The 25,980-nt window shown below is 44.6% G+C and overlaps 1 protein-coding gene across 1 annotated transcript in view; it reads right to left on the reverse strand.

Moving 5' to 3' along the window:
* Nucleotides 1-3,713: 3,713 nt before the first annotated feature.
* Nucleotides 3,714-25,980, reverse strand: part of LOC135195985 (ubiquitin recognition factor in ER-associated degradation protein 1-like) — a 37,680-nt gene continuing 15,413 nt past the window's right edge. Inside the window, 4 exon segments of the mRNA XM_064222485.1 lie at nt 3,714-4,889; nt 5,752-5,906; nt 20,028-20,063; nt 20,066-20,147. Coding sequence (XP_064078555.1) covers nt 4,257-4,889; nt 5,752-5,906; nt 20,028-20,063; nt 20,066-20,147 — 906 coding nt within the window. The 3' untranslated portion in view covers nt 3,714-4,256.

Below are 25,980 nucleotides of genomic sequence, written 5' to 3' on the forward strand. Positions count from 1 at the left end.
CGAAGGGCACTCCATTTTAACCTGATCCAAGGTTAATCCAGGCCTTAACCTTACAACATTAGGGTTCATTTGTCTAGACAGCAAAGGGACCTTCGGTGTCATATAATATTTCCTTTGCTTTATCATTGGAGTGGGAATAAATTTAAATGATCTATTAGATCTTAAGGAATTATCCCTCCCTGCAATCTTTGCGTTTATGTGTTGCAAGACCGATTCCGCATGACTCGAACAAGGCAATTCATACGACACCTTGGTATCCCTCTTTAGTCCAAATGCCATGTCAATTCCAGGAGGAAGCATACTGGCCGGTGTTTCTGTCTTCTCCGAAAGGCTATTGAATTGACGAATCAAATCAATCACCTCTGCATACGAGGCCAGAAACTCTTGGTTTTCTCCTTCCTCCAGCTCTAGGTGTAACCATTCTCCGTCACAAGGGACGTTGTCTCGCCTCTATCTTCTGACAGACGGCCCAGAATTCCACGGCCGCCTGCCCCTACGCCGCGGTCTCTTTGATCTTTGCTGGCCGCTGTTGGCTCGATCCCGGATAGTCAGCAGGGGAACGAGAACGTCTCACTCTTTCTCTGCTCACGGATCTAGAGCGAGAATCTCGTCTAGATCTCCAAGATGAAGGCTCCCTTAAGGACAGAGATAAGTTCGACTCTATTAGTATTGGCATCGTTTTCGAGCGTCGGCGAGCCCGCCTCGACCTTCTATCCAGACGGACACTGCCTTCCACGAACGTATCCGCCGAGGTTGCCAACTCTCTATTTTTCGTACTTTTAATAGGAGCCTTATCGTCCTTCGTACGTATTTTGAACGGCCTTACGGGCGAAACTGGGACCTGCATTCCATCCTCTGCTGCACCTTTCGCCGCCAACGTCGATTTTACCAGAGGTATCGCAGTTTTTGCGATCCGAACTGGCAACTCCGCCTCGGCCGCTAGCTCGCCGGCCGTCACCTCTCTCGCTTGTTCGGATTCTTGCGAACGGCTTCGTCTGCCAACTTGTGCTTAATAGCCACTGACTTCCGACCTTCTTGCTGACTTGGAAATGACAGTCTTGGTCCGAAGATGAGGAAGAATTGATTCTTCTCCTCTTAGCTCGAGATCCGCCAGGAACTCCCGAATCCTCCTCCAACGCTTGACTGGCGCTCGCCGTGACGTTATCGGACTTAGCGATGACGCCGAACTAGAGGAAGAAGACGAAGAAGGCGAATCACACTTTTTCTTTTTGTCTCTCTTATTCATTCTCTTCTCTATATCCTGTAATTTCTGCATTACAGTTTGCATGACGGGTCAGAAGGCGTATTAGCGTCTGGGTGCAGCGAAAAAGGAAAAAAAAAAAAAGCGAGGAATCGGTCTGTGACGTCATCACACCTGCCATATCGGAGTGTGACGTATGTTGTGACGTCATCCTCTCGTAGGGAGAGACTGAGAGGTTTCTGCTGGCAACCGCACGTTTGCTGCCAAACTACCTCCCACGTTCTGCATCGCTGTAAATACTGAGTGGGATGGTGAAGCCGCGGCATTAATTCCCCATAAATTGCCAAGCCCTGGGGGATGGGAAGGAACATTCCAAGCGCTGCCGGACCCTGTTGGAACCGTGACGTCATATAATGCGCAAGCAGACCATCCAAGGTTGGTACGCCTGGTAGGCCTAGCGCTGACCACGTACCATCTAACCTATGCGCTTGAGTAAGCTACAGGAGCCTGAACAAAGATGGCGGATCTCCCCCTCCCCCTCCTACTTGCTGGGAACAAAGGAGAGTGCAAATTATTCATAAAATTACCCAAGGCCCCTCCTGACGTTTCCGATACAGAACCGCTAGGAGAAACCGAAGGGTAGGAGACAAATCAAAAGCAGGTGGAGAAACATATGGAGCAGCCTGGTTTATTACCGATACAAAAGAAGCCGGTAAGGTTTGGTCATCCAAAGATGGCGTCACCCCCTTCCTTTTGTATTGGCTTTTCCCATAGAACTTCTTCCACTGTTCCACCGACCAACCGCGACAAACAGAACACGGATTAGTAACCGTACATATGTTTTCCCTGCACCTACTACACGTTGGATGAGGATCCGTCGACACCGAAGTTAGGAACCTAGAACATGGAAAGCCACTGACTCCTGGGCATTTCCTTTGTCTCCTCTTCGAAACGGTAGACGATCCCGATGTTGAGGCAAAATTCTCCATCATACCACGTATACACTCTTACCACACACTGATCACACTTGAGAAAGGAAAAGGAATGAAAAATAAAAATAAAATGAAATGGATAAAGAACGGGCAAACTGAAAAACCGGCTTTAAATGAGATAGACAGTAACACGTCTTATCTTAAAGGCGGTAGGAAAATAACTGGTGGGTCACAGGTAGCCGTGGGCATTCTGGGTATACATGCCCCGTGACCTGGTATAGATGCCATTAGTCCCTGGATCTCACAAGTGTAATTTTAATTCTACCGGTTTCCAGCTTGGCGCTAGTAAATCCTAATGTTAAGACCGAAGGTTTGTTTCGTGTATGAACAACTAAGAATTAATTGATTTATAAAACTTTCAGCCATCCAGTAGTACAAGGATCCAAACGTGGCATTGGTTGAAAATTCCACAATTGCACTAAATTAGGAAAGGAACAATGGAGGTAAAGTAAAAGGCTAAAAAGTGGCTACAGCTAAGGGCTGAAGAGATGATGCAAACAACCTTTAGCTATGCCTACAGAGCACAATACAAGGTGTAACGAAGGCACTAACCCTAACTATGGCAAATATACAGAGATCACAAGCTGCCATGAACTTTCAATACATTTTTATGGGGAACCACAAGTGGAAAGTTAAACCAAGACATCTAACGACTGGGGTCACAGCAACTTCTACTGAATCAGACTGTTAGACCATGGAAACTGTCATAAGAATTGATATCTAAATGGCAACTGCAAACGGAACAAGGTGAAATAAAAGAAGTTAGGTCTGCGTAAACAGTGACCACACAGAATGGGTGAAAAGTACAAGGTTGTACACAATGCAGAAGGGATGCTGCAAGCTTTAGCACCTTTACACTGTGACTAAAAACAAGGGGTATCACCCTACTTAAGTAGGGTCCAGTGATTCCCATTGTAATAAAAATCTGGGTGAAAAAAAAAAGAACACTAACATGACAAGTCTAAGAGAAAAGATATGGCATGTATAAATAATAAAATGAATAGTGAATTACAGCCACTGAACAATTTCTTACTGGACTGTATAGAGTAATGAGAGTGAGATTGGGGGTTATCCTTCCTGACACATTCCTCTCACTACTGAGCACCAAAGTGACTGGCAGTAGTAATCAATAAATGTAGATTTTCACTGTATCAGACATCTTAGGGTCTGACCTTCTAATGAGAGGGTAAACTTTAAGAGTAAAAACAATTTATAATAAAGCCTGTACAGTACTTGAACATTCAAGATACTCAACAAATGTAAAATAATTCCATATATAATAACTAGTTTAAGGTAACCTGTAATTTGCATTTATAATTCAATTAAAAATATTTATCCACACAATGCATCCCTTTTAAAAACGTGGCACTGCAGAAAAGTTATTATGACAAGCCGGAACCAGATAGGCCGGTGGGCTACTATAAATGTACAGGTCTCTTGCTTGAATGAACTTTAAGTACTACTAATTGCAACTTACACTTCATGCAAAGAATTATTCCAGTATCAATAAACTGCAAAGATTTGACCTTCATCACCTTTTATTTGCCTATTCAATAAATATCACAAAAATGGTAAATGCAAACAAAATCTAACATGAAATCCTATATTTCATAAGTAATCTTTTGCCTATTTTTTGTAGTAGTCTTACGATTCAACTTGACTTCAACAATTGAAAGTTCTGAATTTTAAGTGAAATAAAAAAGAATTTACTGTTAAACAGCTGTTGTTACATATAGCAACTTAAGTTTACATGCTGATTACTGTGAATGAACAATATTACATGTTTGGTGTTACAAAATACTGCAGTGATTCTTCATGAAATATCAACAACACTAAATCTGGTAATAAGGCAAAATCAGTAACAAAGTCCCTTGTTATAATTCCTGATCACTTTGCGTTCTTATATACTGTACTGTACTGTACAGTGCTCTTAATTCTAATCAAATAACTTCCATATAAAATCCTTATCTTATTTTTACAAAAATTATACATTTAAATACTAACACAGTCTAAAAAAAAATTCAAGAAACAACACACACTATGCTAAAGTGAGGATGCAATGATTATTTTCTAGATTTTGCTTGTCGAAGAGAGGTTCCTTCACCCTGGAAAGACTCAAACTCTTCATTCTCCTCTGGTTTTACTTCAGTATTATTAGCTTTTGGTGTCTTTCTCCAAAATTTGATAAATCCTGGTTCATAGTCGTAGTCTGGGATGCCACGCTGTCTTGGGAGCTTCTTCAGCAACTCCTCTTGGGGCAATTCCAAATTCTTTTTCTTACCATCTAACCTGTTACCAGATCCTTTGAAGGAGTAAAATCCACTGGGCTCAGGCATGATCTCTTCTTCGCTGTCTTGAGGAATAACAGACGCGCTGTCCATTCCCTCAGGCTCCTGATATCCCACTGGTGCGGCAAACTCCACATTCATATCACATTCTATAATGCTGACAGCATTACCAGGTCTCACTTCCAAAACACGCATCTCGTATATTCTGTCATTGTAATTGATGGCAATGACATCGTCTGTGGTCAAACAAGCAAAATTTCGTAAAGCATTCTCTAACACTGCTTTGGGATTTGTGATGTCCAGAAATTCCACATTCTGAGGCTCAAACTTGGAAAATGTGGCAACAGGGAGTGACTGAGATTCAATATGGACCAAATCTCCCTCATCTAAAAGCAGGTTCCTCATCATCTATAAAGAAGAAAAAAAGAATACAGCATAAAAATAAAGGAAACCATAAAGCAGTAAATCTTTCATGCAACCAGTAAGCTAGTGAAAATCCAATAAAGAGAGACAATAATACTATTCATCTATGTTACTTTTATTTAACAAATACACTTACTAGCAGTACCTAAGGCTCTGAGTACTCTCCATCTAATGAATGCGTAGGGCTTGTATTCCCCTTGGAACAATTAATATTTCTTGGATTAACAAAACTAAATGCCACATAGAAAAATAATAATCTGGAAAGACTTGTAAATTTTGTAAACATTTACAGTATTTCATGGAATTCTCTGTCTCACTCACTATATATCACTCAGTTATTTATACGAGTTGAATTCTTGCATATCTTGTTCATATTCCAACTATCTTTCAGTGCTGATAATGAAATGCTAGAAAAATACAAAAAGGAGCTATCTCCTAAAGACTCTATTTCCACGATAAAAAGTCAAATAGTTTAGGGTTTGGTACAAGATGCAAACCTCCAGGTAACCACATCCCAAGGTTATTCTTTTCTTATAAAGTAAACTCAGCACCTCTCTTTTACCTCTAAGCTCATACTTCCTATTAAATTTTTCCCGATGAACTGCTTTTACTGGTGCTTCTATAAAAAAAGAACACAGCGATGTATACAGAAACAGACTAGAATTACTCAAATACTATTTACAAACTATTCAAAATAATGTGCAGCAGAGCTTCACAATCAGCCTTTTTGGCACTAGAACTATTAAAAAAAAATTAATGTATCTCAAAAGTTCGGTAAAAATATGCTTATTACTAGCAAAAAAAATATTGTTCATATTACGTATGGTAAATAGGATAAAACCCCTACCCAGTAAGGAATGTAGACCTTCCCTTCATCTGCAACAAATTCTAAAACACCACAGTGAGTATGACGATTTCCTCGCCGGTTTGTAAGCTTGAAAAGCATCGGATAAACAATGTTCAGTCGAGTGAGGATGTCAAGTGCGGATGGCGGCATGATAACTGAAATTAAAATGATATTGTTATGATACAATAAAATTTGTTCATACTTACCTGGCAGATATATATACATGTATAGCTGTATTTTCCGAAGTCCGACAGAATTTCAAAACTCCCGGCACACGCAGTGGTCGGCCAGGTGGTTAGTACCCATTCCCGCCACTGGGAGGCGGGTGTCAGGAACCATTCCCATCTTCTATTCAGATTTTCTAATGCCAGTCCCCGAGGGGAGGTTGGGCGGGTACTTGATTATATATATCTGCCAGGTAAGTATGAACAAACTTTATTGTATCATAACAATATCATTTTGTTCACGACACTTACCTGTCAGATATATATATAGCTGATTCCCACCATTGGAGGTGGGGAGGGACAGAATAAAAGGATTTTGGGAAACATTTCACATGCAGATGATAGACATCTTGGTTCCTTACCTGTTAGCATAGCTGACTTCGTGATTACTGTCACCCAAGTCTGCTTTTGCTTTACTAGAGTCTCCAGCAAGGACGTGACCTGTATAGCTGGTGAGTTCTAGATGATCTGACAACGGGGGCGAGACCACAATGTGTCTAGACCATATTGACCATACCATGAGGGCTAAGAAGTAAAATAAATATCACCACCTGACCAACCTAGCCAAAGATAAGGTGTTTTAACTAAGGCTTTAAGAGTTAAGGAAGGTCCGCCCGCCCTTGGCGGCGACTCAACAACTAAAATTAAGAGCTCTTCCTAACCATTTTCTACAGGATAGGATGAGTGGTACTTCTTGCCCCCAAGATTGTGTCTGCGGACACGTATGGCCCTAGCGAGCAGCAGATCTCATATGACGTCTTCACATCTCTCAGGGAGTGTTGAAGAGAACACAGAGTGCTTCGCTAAAAACGCGGTACTCAGGATGTAACTGAGTGCCATGCTCTGTTGAAATGCTTCCGAGGCCGCGCCCTCACCTCGTGAGCATTTACTTTAAAAGGTTTCAAATCTTTGTTCAAACATGACGAATGAGCCTCTTAGAAAGACTCCTTAAAAATAACACCAAGGTGTTCTTCGACATGGGCAAGTCTGGTCTTTTTACGGAACACCGCAGATTGTCCGAATGACCTCGACTTTCTTTAGTTTTATCAAGATAAAACTTGAGAGCCCCGACAGGGCACAGGACTCTCTGTGGCTCTTGCCCAATAATTTGTGCCATCCCCTTGATCTCCAGGCCTTTGGGCCAAGGGTTAGACAGGTTTTCGTTCTTAGCAAGAACGGAAGGCTTAGAGGACACCGAATTTGGATGTCCTCTAAAGCCAAAACCTCTGATGATGGCTAAAACTTCACTAACCCTCTTTGCAGATAGCTAGAGTGGTTAGAAAATTAGCCTTTCTGTCACGTGTATTAAGTTTGCAGAAAGGAGAGGTTCGAAAATGCTTTGACATCAGGAACTTCAGACTACGTCTAAGTTCCATGCCGGAAGCTTCGATCTAGACCATTTCAAGATTTCCACAGACCTCAAAGATCGTGAAGGGCTTTGTTGTTTGACAGATCCGAATCTCTGAGCCTAGAGGCCGTCAACAACATATTTCCGTATTCTACAATCGTTGGGACTAGGACTGCTAGCTTATCCCATACTTCAGACGGAAAGGGAAGACGGTAAAGTAATTCACAGAGGTCGAGGTGGAGGAAGTCATTCTTCGCACTATCTCCAGAAACGGCCCACTCCGATTGGTACACTGCAAAATATGCAGCACTGCTTTGCTTTGGCTATGAGACTTGCAATTAATCTTGAAGATCCTCTCGCTTCTTGACAGTCTGAACGAATTCAGACTCAGAGCGGAGAGGTTTTTAGGTACCGCTCGAAGTGAGGCTGTTAGAGTAGACCGATTCTCTCGGGAAGGGTCCTTGGAAAGTGCTCTCTGAAGGACGTGACCTCTGTGAATCCAGCCTCTCGAAGGCCCACATGGGGCGATCAGCGTCTTTCTCGATCCCTCTGACGCCAGCGATTATCTTATTATATTTCCTAAGCTTTTGAATAGGGGAAAAGAGACTAACCAACTATCCCCATTCCACTACTATGATGGCGTCTATTGCTACCGCTCTCGGATCGAGAATAAGGGAGCAACGTAGAGGAAGCTTCTTCGTCTTCAATATTGCAAAGAAATCTACGAAAGGACGTCCCCAAAGTCTCCACAACTCTCGACATACTTCTAAGCGAGGATTACTCAGACGTCAGTAGTTGCTGCCGTCGATCGAGAAGATCCGCACGGACGTGTAATAGTGCAACGAACCTCTTGAGGATCGTTACGTTCTGTGCCTATGCCGATACCCATCTCTCTCTTCTTGGGATATGAGAGAGCTGCGGAATTATCTGAGATGATTTGGACCACTCGACCAAAAACTCACTCTTCGAGGAACTGGAGAGCTAACCAAATTGCTTCCAATTCTTTTAGATTATGTGCCAGGACCTCTGTACCTCTGTCCGGATGCTTGGCACCCTCTCGGTATCACCTGAGGTGATCCTAAACCCATTGAGAGATGTTTAGAATTATTTCTAGATCTTTGATGTTATTTCAGTTCTCCTGTAGGAAAAACTGTAGAGGTCTGAATTGCAGTCTATTCAGGGAAACAAGCTTCTCCAGCGAGGAAATGGTCCCCAGCAGACTCATCCATTCCCTCACTAAGCATGCTTCCTTCCCTAATAAGGCTGCGCTTTGCATAAGCAGAGCATTATTATAGTGCTATGCCAGCGGTAGACTCGTACAGATTCTGTTACAGTGCGGTAACCAGCGCCGAACAGGTCTAAGAGATATCTCTATTGAAAAATTTCTTAGTAAAAGAGTCATGTTTATCATGATTACTAGAAATCCCCTCAACCCAAGACTAAATTCCATGATTGAAGGGCAGAGATACGGTTCGTCAATCAATCCCGCGGGAGAGAGACATAACCGATGGCGCATAACAGCGAGCTACCTGATACTGAATTGGTTACAGTTACAGCAGCTTACGTTCACCTTCTCGCAGTGTTATGCCGAGTTGCCAGCTACTCTATTCTACCAAGGAATAGACTTTCCATTATTTGAACAGAAACTCTCAAGTTGGCATATTTAAGCGAAACAGAATTCGCTAAATACAGAAGCTGATTTTGTGTTGTCGTAACACTACACTTTAATTAACCAAATGTTAAATCGGAAACTCCTGGAAAGTTTGCCGGGAGTACCGATTATAGTGCGTCATCCACAATGACAGCAGCCTTCTATCGTCGTCTCGCACTATTCTGCCTGAGTTACCAGCTACTCTATTCTACGAAGGAATAGGTTTGTTACTATTATCGATCAGAAGGAAATTCTCAAGCAGGCATATTTAAGCGAAACATAATTCGCTAGATGCATAAGCTGAGTTGGTGTTGTTGTAACAATACCTTTTAGCGTTGTCCTTACACCGGAAACTCCTGGAAGTTTGCAGGAAGGACCAGATTAAATACACTTAAAATTAAAAAAAAAACAGCTCCTTTCGGCTGCCATCTGTAGAGGTAACTACTATATGGCGTATATGACTTGAACCCTACATTAGTAATATGACGCAAAGATAAAATACGTAAGTATTGTAGTCACTTGAACATCTAATTCTCTACTACATTCTTTCCTCGACGAGGAAGAGAGAGAATGGAAATCGAATGTCTTCGTTCTCTTTGCCAAGAGAACGAATTAATATTATTCGAATGGGGATCCTCAAGTGAGAACCGAGGATCGAAAAGAAAAGTTCAAGCTTCTTATGATATTGGACATAAGACTTCATGGACGTAGTCTACAAGTCTTTATCCTGGATGAGCCTCTGACTAATGAATGAGAGCTCTTTCGAATTTTGTTAATGAGAGCTTATCCGCTTATGCGATAAAATGTTATTAAGATCTTTTTCAATGAGAACTAACCCATTTACATAAACAGAAAGTTAATCCAGGAATTCGAGCGTTAAAGTTCTTACCCGATTTCCCGCAGAGAAATCGAGGAAAGGGCAGAATTCCTGGTCAGAGACTGGGCTTACGGCAGGTAGGACCTTAATGTTCCCTTTCGGCAGCGCAGTCCCGAACACAGAAGAGGCATTTTATGACACCCAATTCTTAAAAATTACTAGTCTTCTTCTAGATGACAGCTCATTAGAACCAACCTGACTACCTTATCCATGTAGGTTGGATAGTTATTCTAGAGAAAGAGAGTCAGGGCCTCGAGACTGCAGGTCCAGGTCTCCGAAATACCAATCTAGGAACTAAATATACATGTTTCTGAACAGCCCTTTCAGATAATCTATCTGGCTGGCCCAATCGTCCTGGGAAGAGCTTCCTCTCCCATTTCATACCGGATGCCTGTTATTACGCTTAGCCGTATTAGAATCCTTTATAATACTGTCACATTGTGGTAAACAGCATTAATCTAGGAAACCTTTGTAAGGATACTAGGAATTCTGTAGTTAACCTCTGTATTTGCATAAGACTTGACCATACCGTAGTCTTAAAGTGAATTCTCTACTACGTACATTCATCTTCTCACTAAGCATGTACTCTAATAAGCCATGCTTTCGTAAGCATGAGAACATTATATAATATATAGTGTTCTGCTGCGTTAGATTCCTTTAATAATGTTACCTACGGTAAACAGCATTGAAAGGCTGTAATATCTTTCTTATTGAAAGCTTCTTAGCAAAAGGCAGACAATATTTTATTTATGATTGCTTAACTATCCCCTCAATCCGAGGCTAAGACCGCGATTGTAGGGGAGAGATACGGTTAGTCATTCCATCCAGCAGGACCGACCTCTCATGACTGAGAAATAGATGGTTACTGCGTTGGTCTAAGCGATAGCAGTCTCCGTTAGCTGTCTGGCCTTACTCTTCCAGAGTTGCCAGCTACTCCATTCAATAAAGGAATCTTATAAAATTATTATCGAACTTCAGGAAGTTCTTATTAATGTATATTTCTAAGCGCAAAACAAAGAACTTCGATAAATCTAGAAAAGCTAATTAGGTATTGTCCAATAACAATCCCTTTAATGCGTAGTCCTTCCTAGGAGAGTCCTGGAAGGATACTGGTAATTGAGTTGCACAGCAAAGAAGTAACTACGATATGTGCTTATGATTTGACCGTATCGTATTATCATACAGCAGATACTCTACTACCTTCTTTCCCTGCCGAGGCAGATAGAGAAAGGAAAAAACTTTTACTATCTTCGTTCTTTTCGTTAATAGAACGATAGAAAGAGTATATATATCTCCTTAAGGAAGGAAGGTAATCCAGGAACTCTTTAAATCTTCGTAATTTCCTCATAAATCGCGGAAGAGACAGAATTCCTGTTCATCTCTAGGGTTTACGTAAGGAAGTAGATATTTCCTGTCCGCCATCATACCCAAACGTCGATAAGATTCTTATTAAGAAAATGATATTGTTAAGATACAATAAAGTTTGTTCATACTTACCTGGCAGATATATATATAGCTGTATTCTCTGAAGTCCGACAGAATTTCTAAAACTTACGACACACGTAGTGGGAGTTAGGGTGGTTAGTACCCATTCCCGCCGCTGGGAGGCGGGTATCAGGAACTATTCCCATTTTCTATCAGATTTCTATCTCCCACTGTCTCCTGAGGGAGGTGGGTGGGTACTAAAATTATATATATTCTGCCAGGTAAGTATGAACAAACCTTTATTGTATCTTAACAATATCATTTTGTTTTTTTTTCATGAAACTTACCTGTCAGATATTATATAGCTGAATCCCACCTTTGGCGGTGGGGAGAGACAGAAAAAAGGATTTTAGAAAACATATAAATGTATATGATTGACATCTTGGTTCCTTACCTGTTAGCATAGCTGACTTCGTGATTACTGTCACCCAAGCCTGCTTCTGCTTCACTAGAGTTACCAACAAGGTAGTGACCTATGTAGTTGGTGCGCTCTAGATGATCTGTCAACGGGGACGGGACCACAATGTGACTAGACCATGACCATACTTCCGAGGGCAAAGAGGCAAAAACCACCAACCTAAGTTAGCCTAACACAAACAAAATCCCATATACCAAAGGCTAAAGGAAGGGACGACTGTACTCGGCAGCCGACCCTACAACCATAAACATACAAATATTTAAAAACTCACCTACCCTTTTCTATGGAAAGGATGAGTGCTACCTCCTGCCCCCCAAAATAGTGTCTGCGGCGACGTATGGTCCGAGAGAAAGTAACAGCTTTCATAGGTCGTTCTCACCTCCCGTAGGTAGTGCGAGGCGAAACACTGAGTTACTCCTCCAAAAAGTAGCACTTAAAATGTCATTTAAGAGAGCCATGTTTTTTCTGAGAAAGGCTATTGAGGTCGAATAGCCCTTACTTCGTGCGCGTTAACTTTAAGTATCTTCAAGTCACTGTCTTTGCAAGAAGCGTGCGCCTCTTTAATGGTGTTTCTTAAAAAGAATGCCAGTGCATTCTTGGACATGGGCATGTTTGGTCTCTTGACCGAACACCATAAGTTCTCTGCAGAACCTCGGCAATCCTTCGTTCTACGAATATACTCTCTAAGAGCCCTAACAGGACAGGACAGACTCTTTCTGGCTCTTGACCAATGATCTCTGCCATACCCTTGATCTCGAATGTTCTAGGCCACGGATTGGAAGGGTTTTCGTTTTTGGCCAGAAACGACATATTCAAAGAGCAGACTGCATTATGCCCTTTGAAACCGACGTGTTTGCTGATAGCCTGTATTTCGCTAACTCTCTTCGCCGTCGCCAGAGCGTTAGGAATACAGTTTTCTTCGTCAAATCTCGTAGAGACGAAGATGAAAGAGGTTCAAAACGATTTGACATCAAATATTTTAGGACCACATCCCAGGTTCCACGAAGGTAGCTTCGGTAGTGGTACCTTGGTCGTCTCGAAAGATCTCAAATAGTCTCATGGAGAATCCTTATTCTGTTAGCGAGGTCAGACCTCTATGGCGGAAAGACTAACAGATTAGAACGCTTCCCCCCCTTCCCTCCTGTTAGCCTTTAATAGTTGACACTGCCAACTTTAGATCTTGTTTCAGATAAAAGCAAGAAGTCGGCGATCTGGCTCACAGAGGTAGTGGTAGAGGAAACTCCTTTTTCTCTTACACCAACTTCTAAAGGCTGCCCACTTCGATTGGTAAACCGCGATTGATGATGGTCTCCCTCGCGGTGGCGATAGCTTTAGCCACTGATTTCGAAAAACCTCTCGCTCTGGCCAACTTTTGGATAGTCTGAACGCAGTCAGACTCAGAGCGGAGAGGTTTTTGTGGTACCTACTCTCGAAGTGGGGCTGTTTGAGTAGATCTCTCCTTAACGGAAGAGATCTCGGATAATCCACTAGGTAGAACATCACCTCTGTGAACCAGATCGCTGCGGGCCAAAAGGGGGCGCGATTAAGGTCAACCTCGTCCCCCCTCCGATGCTGCAAATTTTCTCATCACCTCCCCCAGGATCTTGAAGGGGGGAAAAGCGTAGAGATCCAGGCCCTTCCAATCCCATAGAAAGGGAGTCTTACTGCTACTGCTCCCGGATCGAGAACCGGGGAGCAATACAGAGGAAGTCTCGCCGTCCTTGATTTGTTGCGAAGATGTCCACTAAGGGGCATCCCCAAAGACCCCACAGTTCCTGGCATACTTCTTGATTGAGAGTCCACTCTCGTCGGCAATAACTGTCCTTGTCGACTGAGGAGATCTGCCCGGACGTTCTCGACTCCGGCAATGAATCTTGTCAACTATTGTGACTTCTCTCTCCTTCGCCCAAAGCAGGATCTCTTTTGCTAGAGAAACAGGGAGCGAGAGTGTGTTCCTCCTTGTTTCTTCAAGTATGCCAGGGCTGTGGTGTTGTCCGAGTTGATCTGAACCACACGACGGGAGACTTTGTTCTGGAAGAACTGGAGCGCTAATTGAACCGCTGCCAGCTCTTTGAATTAAGTTGATATGCCAGGTTACCTGTTCCCCCTCTCCAGGTACCTGACACTTCCTCCCCCCCTAGAGTTTGCTCCCCACCCCGTGGAGACGCATCGGAGAACAAACACTAGGTCGGGGTTCTGAGCTTGAGGGATACGCCCTCTGACAGCTTCCAACGGTATCGACGCCACCATCTTAGATGGTTCTTCACCTCTTCCGAGATGTTTAACTTCATGTCGAAGTGTCCTTTTTCTGTCCAGCAGTCCGACAGAAAGAACTGAAGAGGTCGGAGGTGTAGCCTCCCCAGGGAAACAAACTTCTCCAGCGAGGAAATGGTCCCCAGCAGACTCATCCATTCCCTCACCGAGCATGAATCTTTCCCTAGAAAAGGCTGACACTTTTTCTATGCCTTGTTGCTGACGTTCCTGGGACGGAAAAGCCCGAAAAAAAGCCACTGAATCCATCTGAATCCCCAGATACACGATGGACTGTGTTGGGGTCAGATGTGACTTCTCGAAGTTCACCAGAAGCCCAGGAACGCAGCTAAAGACAGAGTCGTCTTCAAATCCTTCAGGCACCGGGGGCCGGGTCTGCGAGGAGGCTCGTATGAGCCAGTCGTCTAGATAGAGCGAGATTCTGATGTTGGAAAGATGGAGCCACCTCGCCACGTTCTTCATTAAGATGGTGAAGATAAAAGGGGCCGTTACTCAGTCCGAAACAAAGAGCCTGAATTGAAAGAGACCTTCCCTTTCAATACGAACCGAAGGTACTTCATCGATTGGGGATGTATCGGGACGTGAAAGTAGGCGTCCTGTAGGTCGAGTGATACCATCCAATCTCCAGGTCTTAAGGCCCCCAGAACTGACTGAGGTGTCTCCATCTTGAACCTCTGCTTCTCTATAAAGAGGTTTAGACGACTTACATCCAAGACGGGCCGCCACCCTCCGATTGTTTCGGTACAAGAAAACAATCTGTTGTAAAAGTCCTGGCGTTGCCAGGTCTAAAACCTGTTCCACTGCTCTTTTCTCGAGCATCTGCTCGAGCAGGTCGAAAAGAATCTTTCGCTTTTTGTTAGCGGATACGATGGGGACAAGTCCCTGGGAGTGGAACAAGTCAACGGGGGCGGCTTTATGAAAGGGATCTTGTAACCCTTCTCTATGACGTCGAGAGACCAGGTGTCTGCCTCTCTTACTCTCCAGGCTTCTGCAAACAACTGCAGCCTGGTCCTACCGGTGACTGAAGGCACGATCTCTCACTTCTTACCCTAGACTTGGAAGGGGCTCTACCTCTAGGAGGCTTCTTCCTCGAGGAGACGATCTAGCGGAAGTCCCTCCACGAAAGGGCTTCTGCTTTTCTAAACTGTTGCGTTCCAGACGATGTTGAAGGGCCAGCCGGACGTCTCGAAGACTGAGCCAACAGGTCTTGTGTGGCTTTCTCTGCAGACTCACTGCCAGATCCTTCACCATAGCTTGGGGGAAGAGATGACTCGAGAAGGGAGCATACAAAAGTTCTGTCCTCTGAGCGGGAGAGACAGACTTAGCCGCGAAGTTGCAATAAAGCGACCTTTTCTTAAGAACCCCTGCTGAAAAATGAGAGGCTAACAAATCCTCTGAGCCATCCCTGACGGCCTTGTCCATGCATGACAATACACTGGACCAGCTCCCCCAAGCTGATCGAGTCTGGCTTACGAGATTGGTTGTCTAAGGCTCCAAGACACCAGTCTCAAAAAGTTTTGAAAACTTCTTAAGGACCTAAAAAGTCCCTTCAAAAGATGGTCCAGTTCGGAAGTCGTCCAAGAAACCTTAGCCGATGCTAAAAGGGCCCTCCTTGAGGCATCCACCACGCTGGCGAAATCACCTTGAGCCGACGTAGGAACCTTCAATCCTAATTCCTCGCCTGTCCTCATACCACATCCCTGCCTTACCGCTAAGTCTAGACGGAGGCAGGGCGAAAGTAGTTCTTCCTTTTGCTTTCCTAGACTCCATCCAGGCGTTTACCTTCGGAAAGCTCTTTTCGTAGATAACGACGTCCTTCAATCTTCACGAAACCTGGAGACTTACTTGTCTTCGACGACGAAAAGAACTGAAGAAGAGGAGGGAAGGAAGGAGGAGCGGCTGGCTGAAAAGTATCGCCAACGATCACGAAGTAGTCGTGCCAAAACTTGATAATCTGACGAGGCAGACGTAGCAGGTTGATCATCATCAACATCCTCCGAAGAACCGCTAAGTTCTCCTTCTTCCTACCCCCGACCACCCGAGTGCAAGTCCGAAGGAAGAGGCAGAAGTCCTTTAGCTCCAAGTCTCCTATCTGAACGATGAAAAGAAGACGAGGGTAACGGATCCTTAACAGTAACAGGATCAGGAGTACCTATAAGAGGCGAACGTGCCAAAGGCTCGGGAACCACATCCGAGTGACAGCGAACTTCCACATTCGCGTCCACAGAGGTCTTACTAGAACGTCTACGAGCGTCCATCTGAGCGTCCAATGTAGCGTTCTCTCGAGCGTCCAAATCATCAACCGCGTCCAGCGAAGCGTTTTCCAACGGAGCGTCCATCAAAGAAGACTCTTCTACCGTCCCGCGAAGCGTCCTTCCGAACGTCCAGCAAAGAAACTTGATCCACTGCCCGACTAACATAACGTTGAGCGTCAACACTGACATGTCGAAGAGGTGCAGAGCGCAAATCGTCGTCAGCAGAAGCGTCGAAGTCGGAACGCCGATGCGTCCTCTCTACGGGAAGGGAAGAGGTTAGCATGCAGAGAACTCTCTCTAACTTGGCGTCTAACGTCACCTCTAGATGAACCCTGGGAGCAAAACGACGTTCTAGAGGGCGAAATATCAGAAGACGGGGAGGCGAAAAAAAGGAGCCATTGGAGAAGACTGCTTAGATCTCTTGATAGGCAGTCTATCGTCTTTCCTTCGACGCGGGACCGTCTCCTTCTGTTTCAGTAAAGCGTTCCAGTTGCCGCTGCAGTCGCAATGATGATCTCCGTCTGAGATGTCTCCTTACGCGGAGACGAGCTGCGCTTGCGAGAAGGAGAGGGGCGAGGGGTCGCCTTCTTCCTCTCCAAGAACAGCCTTGGCTCTAGAGCGACTGGGGCGCTCGAGGGCGTCATCGTCGGATTGACGTCCTATACTTCTTCTGGGGCGGAAAGGCTACGCTTTCCGGAGAAGAATGCCACTCCACGAACATAGCATGACGTGAAGCGGTCCAGCTCTTGAAGAGTCCTCTTCAGAGGTCGCGAATCCGATCGAGATTCCAACCCCTTGCGCGGGGAGGACGCGTCGGAAGACGAGAAACAATCCTTAAGGATACGTGCTCGAGCACGCTCCTTAGCAGCCTGGGAAGCGTCCACAGGAACTGCTGAAGGGACGCCAGATCGGTGGGGGTTCCCCGTCACCCTCCTTCGGCCTTCGACATGCCTCTCCCCTGAGTCCTGGGAGTCCGGCAGAGGTCCCAGCCTAGAGGCGCTATAGGGCCGATCTGATGCCCACTCCACTTCACTAGGGGCACTATCACTGCACTTATTTTGCCTGTTTTCAAGGGCCAGCACTTTAGATTCAAGCGTCTTCAATGAATCTAGAATAAAGCGAAAGGGCATTACCCTCCGCAGACACCACTTGAGGGCCCGAAGGCAACACTACAGGGTTAGGAGACACAAATTCTAAAGGAGGGTTAGAAGGGGATACATTAATACCCTGTCTGCTACCCGCACTTACTCCTGGAGGAAGACCTCCTAATCCTATCACGTTCTAACTTCTTAACGTAGGATTCATACGTCTTCCATTGCAAATCATCTAAGCTTTCACACTCATTACAGCGCAAATCAAATCTACACTCTTGCCCCCTACACCCTTTACACAATGTGTGAGGATCAACCAAGGCTTTTGGAAAAGCCTAACCTTGCATTCCACTTTCGAGCACACCCTGGCGCTAGCAGAACTACATCCCAGACATTTTTAAGGGAAAAATCTAAGCCAAAATCAATAAACAGTCCAAATCACGTATGCCAAGCTATCGATCCAATCAAAAAAAACCAAAAAAGTCAAGAGGATACTCAAGCAATATGAAAAGTTTTCCAAAATCCTGAGGCGGAGGTGTGTAAACAGGTGTTTACGGTACACCGGCGACAGAAGAAATCTGATAGAAAATGGGAATAGTTTCCTGGATTACCCACCCGCCTCCCAGCGGCGGGAATGGGTACTAACCACCCTAACTCCCACTACGTGTGTCGTAAGTTTTAGAAATTTCTGTCGGACTTCAGAGAATACAGCTATATATATATCTGACAGGTAAGTTTCATGAACAAACCAAGGTTTCTTCCTGAACGTCTTGGTAAAAACTTCGACATGACTGTTGCTTATCAAATACGGAGGCGTCCCGAAAAGCGTCCTGTCTTCAAGGGGAGCGCCGCTCATGAAGCGTGCTAGTCAAAAGCCGATGTACGGTGATCGTCGTCCGGACGAGTATTATGGACGTTTGCAACTCCTGACAAAGACGGCGGCCGCCTGTGCGACATCTTGCGTCTCTGTCACGCTCATCGACACTTCCAGAAACGCACTCAAAAGGACGCCTGTGTGTTCTTGGGTGCGAGGATGTAGAAAGTGACGAGCAAGGAAAAGGAGAAGAAGACTGCCTGACTTGACAGACAGACAGCCTCAAATCCTTCCTTCAGTAAATGTGTTTTGCCCTTCTCTTGGCGAAAACAAGGCCAACCGAGAAGGGCTGATCCTGTGAGAAGACGAGGGTACGCCTTCTTCCTTTTCACAGTAACAATGATAAGGTGATCTGGGCGCTTAACAGCGTTCTGCTTCCTATTTCCTTCTTCTTTCTCCCATGCGTTGGAAAGTCGTCAAATTGTTAAGGCGATTACAATCGCATGACAATAGAGAGAGAGGACGTGAAGCGTCCTTCTCAATAAGCTTCTATTTAAAGGGTGCGAGTCCTTCCGAGAGCTCCAACCCCTGTATGGGGAGGACGCCTTGGAGGACGAGAAGCAATCCTTCAGGATTCGTGCACGTGCACGATCTTTGGCAGCCTGGGAAGCGTCTTCAGGTCCTGCCGAAGGGACGCCAGATCGGTGGGGGTTCCTCGTAACCCTCCTTCGGCTTTCGACATGCCCTCTCCCTGTGGTCCTGGGAGTCCGACAGAGGTCTAGACCTAGAGGCGTTATAAGGCCGATCTGATGCCCCCTCCACAACACTAGGGGCGCTAATTCAACATCACTGCACTCACAACACTGATTGGAGAGCGAGCACTTTAGATTCCAATTACTGATGTAATCCACCATAACAGAAAGGGCATTAACTCTCACAGACACTTCCTCTAGGCCCGTAGGCCATACCACAAGATTAGGCAAAATAAAGTTCACTCTGTTTACTGATCTTGGAGGAAAACCTCCTGATTCTATTACGCTCTAATTTGCGTACATACAAATCATACATCTTCCTTCGGAATCAGTCAATTATCACACTAATTACATTGATGTTTCAACAAGAATTATGTACACGTCGTGCATATTAAGTGAGATTATATAGAAAGTTTCGTTATTCTCACCTAACCCCTTGCAGACAACAAAGTCTGAAACTAGTCTAACTAGAATCAGACTTCTTATGTCAAGAAATTCAAAATTAAATCAATTTATGATAGCGTATGCCTAGCCGCAAATCCAAGTTAATAAACCAAAAAGAAAACAACCAAGATACTTAAGCGGCAATGAAGTTCCAAAATCCTAGACGGAGGTAATGAAAACAGGTGTTTACATTACCGGCGACAGAAGAAAATCTGAATAGAAGATGGGAATGGTTCCTGACACCCGCCTCCCAGTGGCGGGAAGGCGTACTAAACCACCTGCCGACCACTGCGTGTGCCGGGAGTTTTGAAATTCTGTCGGACTTCGAGAATACAGATATATATATATCTGACAGGTAAGTGTCGTGAACAAAATAGTGAGTATAATAACGAGGGCATTCCTTCGTACACATGAAAAATATAAATTCTTAAAATAAGATATATTCTTTGATACTTACCTCCCCATTATATATAGCTCTTACTACTGCTGGTGCCGAAGTAAAATCGATATAATGGAGAGGTAAGGTACATTTAAAAAATGTTCTTTATGTACTATCAATATAAATCACCAACCATATCTATCTACACTGTACATTAATTCCATAGTTTAAACAAAACTAATCTCAACCTCAACAAAATGTACTTACTTTTTGCCACCATTTCAACTGCCTGTTTATCTGCTCAGGAAACATAGACACTGAATAGCACCGATACTGCGTGTTGAAAGGGCGAGGCTGAAGAGGCTCGCCAAACATATTGAAGCTGAACTGTAAAATGAGTTTGAATTAAGAGATTAATTCTTTGAGCGTCTGAAATAAATGCTGTAATTCTAATAAATACAATCAAAAGTACAAAGCTGGTAATAAACACAAATATAATTTAAGCAAACAGTAATCCCTCAATCTTCAACTTCTCAGTGAGAACATGTGTATGTACCTAACTGCATGAAATGGTAACACTGTGAATATCATCAGCACATAGGTGTACGTATATGGATTTTTCTAGATGAGAGTACTACTAAGTGCAAAAGTGCACATGAAGTTTTCTTGATAAGAGAAGATAAAATACTTCTGCTCAAACAGCCATACTAGTTGACTGACTTCAAGTAGGTTGTGTGCTGATGGACTTCCTGATGTGGGTGGGTGGGGGGAGGGGACACTGAGATAAGAAGGGAGTAGATGCATGGAAATTTGCACGCCTAATCTCAGTTTCTAAGAATGCGTTTAGAACATTTTTGCCCCACTCTTGGATATATATTAGTGCTGCTAAGAGGTGGGTTACTGTAAAGGAGATTACAAATCAGAATGAACCAGTTACACTAATTCATCTGTGGCAATGGAGAAAAGGAAACTCTGACAGCCTAATTATGGAGTTAGGCTTTGGCAACTAAATCCTACATCAATACTGCTGAAAGTTATAATTAGCAGGGCAATGTAAGATTAGTGACAGCTTTATTTTTGTAGTGTGCTTTGTGAATGATACCGATTAGCAATATGAACCATGTACTTCTCTGACTGTTTACTGGGCGATTTATAAATCTTTGATCCTTCTTGTTACTGCAGTTCAATAATTTTTAAATGGTTTGCACCAACAATAATGGTCAAAAAGTATAAAATGATATTGTTATTATACAATAAAGTTTCATACATACTTACCTGGCAGATATATACATAGCTAAGACTCCGTCGTCCCCGACAGAAATTCAAATTTCGCGCCATCGCTACAGGTAGGTCAGGTGATCTACCTGCCTGCCCTGGGCGGCAGGACTAGGAACCATCCCCGTTTTCTATCATATTTTCTCTCTTCCACTGTCTCCTGCGGGGAGGCTGGGTGGGCCTTTAATTGTATATATCTGCCAGGTAAGTATGTATGAAACTTTATTGTATAATAACAATATCATTTTCATACAATCAACTTACCTGTCAGATATATACATAGCTGATTGGCACCCTTCGGTGGAGGGTAAGAGACAGCTACTATATGGAATAGACAGGTAAACAACATATGTTGTAGGTATAAATAAAACCTTGGTTCCTACCTGATATGGTGGTAGACTTCGTGGGTGTTTGCCAGTATCTGCATCACCTCAAGAAACTTTAGCGAGATATGATCTATGGCCAAGAGTTCTTGTGGGGTCTGCCGAAGGGGTCTTATCCGCTTACTCGGCAGAGCCTGAAAGGACTTTGTCAATGGGTGCTGATCCACTTATATGACAATACACCTTATGAAGGAGCACACAACCAATCCCGACCACCTGATCCTAACCATTGTTTAGAACTAAGGATTGTTCCGAGTTATCCCGAACTCGTCACAAACAACCGTAACTCAAAACCACTACGCACACATACATAATTTTCAAAAAAATTATACTCATCTAATTGGATATGACAAGATTCTCTTACTGAACAAAACATAGACGGCCGCCCGTGCTAAACCAAGTCCTCCATTGTTCGAAGAGACTCCAGCCATATCCCAAAAAGAAGAAAAGTATATACATTTAAGGATTGGTGTCGGCTCCCGTACCCAGAATCGTATCCGCCGATACGAAAGGACCTAGAAGAAAAACACTTCTCATATGTCACACGAACGTCTTTCAACGTAATCGAGATGACAAATACTGAGTTTCATCTCCAAAATGTCGTATCTATGATGTTTTTAAGCGACATATTCTTATGAAACGAGAGAGACGTCGCTACAGCTCTCACTTCATGAGCTTTACTCTCAACAGTTGTAACTGTTCGTCAGGACAGACCTTATGAGCGTCTGTAATGACGTTTCTTACAAAGAATGCCAGCGCATTCTTGGACATCAGTCTTGTGGGGTCTTTTACTACGCGCACCAAAGACCTTGTCTAGAGCCTCCCATCTGATGCTTTCTCTGAAGGTAGAACTCAGAGCTCTAAAAGGGCATAGAGACCTCTCTGCTTCTCTGCCTACGAGACTCGACATGCCTTTGACTTCGAATGACTTAGGCCAGGGATTCGTGGGATTCTCGTTTTTCGCTAAAACAGGGTCTTAAACGAGCCAAATAGCTGAGTCTCCTTGAATCCTATCTTTATCCTGCAGAGCATGTAATTCACTAATTCTCTTTGCCGTAGCTAAAGATAATAGGAATAGGCATTTTTCTGGTGATGTCTCTAAACGATGCCAGATGAGGAGGTTCGAATCTTTCCGATGACAGAAACTTGAGGACTACGTCTAGGTTCCAGTTCGGAGGTACTGGTTCCTTAGACTTTGAAGTCTCAAAAGGCCTTATGAGATCGTGGAGATCTTTATTATCTGCCAGAATCCAATCCTCTATTCCTGAATACAGCCGAGAGCATACTTCTGTATCCCTTTATTGTGGATACGGCTAGATGAGATTTTTCTCTCAGGAATAGTATGAAATCAGCAATTTCCGCTATAGAGGTAGTGGAGGAGGACAACTTCTTGGATCTACACCACCTTCTAAATACCTCCCACTTCGATTGGTATACTTTCGTAGTGGAGGGTTCTGCGTGCTCTCGCGATCGCGCTTGCCACTTCGCGAGAAAAGCCTCTCGCTCTGACAAGTCTTTCGATAGTCGAAAGGCTTGTCAGAGCTAGAGCGGGGAGGTTTTGATGGTACCTCTTGAAGTGTGGTTGTCTGAGAAGATCCGTCCTTCTTGGTAGGGATCTTGGAAAGTCTACGATCCACTCTACCACCTCTGTGAACCAATCCTGGGCCGGCCAAAAGGGGGCTATTAACGTCATCCTCGTCTCTTTGACGCCACAAACTTTTTCATTACTAATCCCAGGATTTTGAATGGGGGAAAAGCATATACGTCTACTCGAGACCAATTTAGCAGGAAGGCGCTACCATAGTGCTCTTGGTCTTCCACGACGAGCAAAAGACTGGCAGCCTTTTGAAATGAATGTTGCGAAGAGACCCACATGAGGATCCCCACAGTGACCAGAGATCTAGACACACTTCCTCGTGTAGGGTCCACTCTGGTATGAAGGACCTGGTTCCTCCTGCTGAGTCTGTCCGCCCTCACATTCTTTACTCCCTGTACGAACCTTGTCAGCAGGGAGATGTTCCTGTGAGACGTCCAAAGCAATAGGTCTCTCGTCAGTTCGTAAAGAAGGAACGAGAGTGGGAGTCCCTCCCTGTTTCCGAATGTAGGCAAGTGCGGTGGTGTGTTCCACGTTTACTTGCACTACTTTGTTTGACACCAGAGGTTCTAGGCTCTTCAAAGCCAGAGCACGGCGAACCTGACACCTCTTCTGAGCCTAATGGTCGCTCCCCAATGCTTTCTCCGACGCGTCGGAGTACAACACTAGGTCTGGGTTCTGTGATTTTTAGAGAGATCCCTTTGTTCTCTTCCAGAGGGGGCAACCACCACTCCAGGTGCGATTTTATCTCCACTGGAATGGGAAACGTCCGAAAGTTGTCCGGTTTTCCAGCTCCAAGACTTCTTGAGGAAGAATTGAAGCGGACGTAAATGAAGTCTTCCTAGTGGGAAGAACTGGTTCGAGCGAGGAAAGGGGTCCCTAGAATAGGCTCAACCATTCCCTCGCCGACGTATGTTCCTTCCCTAAGAAGAGGAGAGACTATCCGCAAACCTTTTGCGATTCTCTCTGCGAAGGAAATACTCGAAAACCCCGAGAATCCATCCGAAGAATCCCCAGATAGACTAGGTCCTGTCTGGGGGTTAGCTGAGACTCTCGAGTTCACGAGCAAATCCCAACGCTTTGATCAAATCTAGAGTTAACTTTAGGCTCCTCCAAGCAGTCTCTCTGATCTGGCCCTGATGAGCCAGTCGTCCAGATACAGAGAGATATTTACTCCTTTGAGGTGAAGAAACCTCGCCACATTCTTCATCAGGCTTGTGAAGACCTGAGAGCTGTGGACAGGCCTCCCGAAAACACAAGGCTCTGAACTGAAAGATCCTTCCCCCCGTCATGAAACGGAGGTAACTTCTTCGATGAAGGGTGGATCGGGACGTGAAAGTAGGCGTCCTGGAGAGTTCTAGAGACACCATCTAATCTCCTTTTCGTAATGACGCTAGGACTGAAGCAGAAGTCTCCATGGAGAACTTCTCCTTCTGAACAAATTTGTTCAGAGAGCTGACGTCCAGTACTGGTCTCCAGCCTCCCGAGGCTTTCGCAACCAGAAAAAGGCAGACCTACCTCTCTTCTCCGGAGCTTCCTTCTTGCGGGAGGTCTGGAGGTCGGACCACCTCGAAAGGGCCTGAACAGATGTACTAGGTCCTTTCTTGTCCGATGCAGAAACAGGTTTCTTCTTTCTTGCTGACTGCGTCAGAAGATCCTGAGTCGCCTTCCTCAGTTAAAGAATGCCGCAATGTCCTTCACTAACTGAGAAGGGAACAAAAAAGTCAGATAAAGAGGCGAATACAGTAGAGCTGCCCTCTGAGCGTGTGAGACTGCCTTGGTTAAGAAGGCGCCATATACAGTCCTTTTCTTTAGAAGACCTGCTCCAAATAATGAGGAGATTTCAAAAAGATCCATCCTGTACCGCTTTGTCAATACAAGACAATATGCATAACAGGGCTTCAGGTTCGATTCCTTCCGAATCATGGGCTTTATCTTGGACATCACCCCCAAGGGACCAATCTAAAAAGTTGAAGACTTCCATACTGAAAGAGTCCTTGAGGAGATGGTCCAGTTCAGAAATTCCCCTTCACGTAATTCGTGCCGAATTGAGACCTTGTCGACGTGAAAGCGTCAACTAAGGTCGAAAATCTGCTTCCGATGTAGAAGGGAGAGCAATACCCATATTCTCTCCCGTCTGATACCAAATGCCTCTTTTCCCAGCTAATCTTGCTGGAGGCATGCAGAAGGACTGTTCTCACTAAGTCCTTGTTCTTAGACTTCATCCATAAGTCTAAGGATTGTAAGGCCCTCTTCATCGAAAATGGTGGGCTTCATTTTGAGAAAAGCCGAAGGCTTCTTCGTCTTAGCACTCGAAAACGAGGAGGAGCGAGAAGGAGGAGCGCGGAGAAGAGGGGGCGCAGAGGAGGTCAACTCGTCTCCATACTCCTCAAGAAGCAGGTAGTCAAAACCTTATAGTTCGACAGTCCTTCTCTTCCCTGATATTCATCATCCGAGTTTTCTTCCAACTCGGGATTCTACATGAGTCTCCGCTCTCCTTTCCGTACGTTCCTCTTCTGAGGAGACAAACTCCTAATAGGAGAGGGGCTAAGGGAATGATAATCTTTCCTCTTTTCCCGCTTTAATAGCCTTGGAAGGCGCCACAAGCTCAGGCTTCTCTTGAAAATTAGAAGACGCTTCCCGCTTGAATGACGCTTCCCGTTCGCCAAGCGTCCTGGCTGACGTCTCTCGCTTACTTGTCTGCTGACGTCTTGATGACGCTTCGCGCCTGGAAGACGCTCCGCTCTCCAAAGGCGTCCTACTTGGCGTCACAATATTGGTCGGAGCGTCACGTCTATGATCCGTTTTCAATGACGCTTCATGTCTAAAAGACGTCTTACGTCTCTCTGCGTTACGAAACTTTCGTAGCCACCGTTCTCGTTCTCGAACCCGAAGCTTCAGTAAGACGTTTAGCAGCTTCACGTCTGCATGACGCTTCTCGTTTAGCAGGTGAGAGAGGACGAGACTT

This window comes from Macrobrachium nipponense, chromosome 17 (assembly GCF_015104395.2).
Source record: "Macrobrachium nipponense isolate FS-2020 chromosome 17, ASM1510439v2, whole genome shotgun sequence".
NCBI lineage: Eukaryota > Metazoa > Arthropoda > Malacostraca > Decapoda > Palaemonidae > Macrobrachium > Macrobrachium nipponense.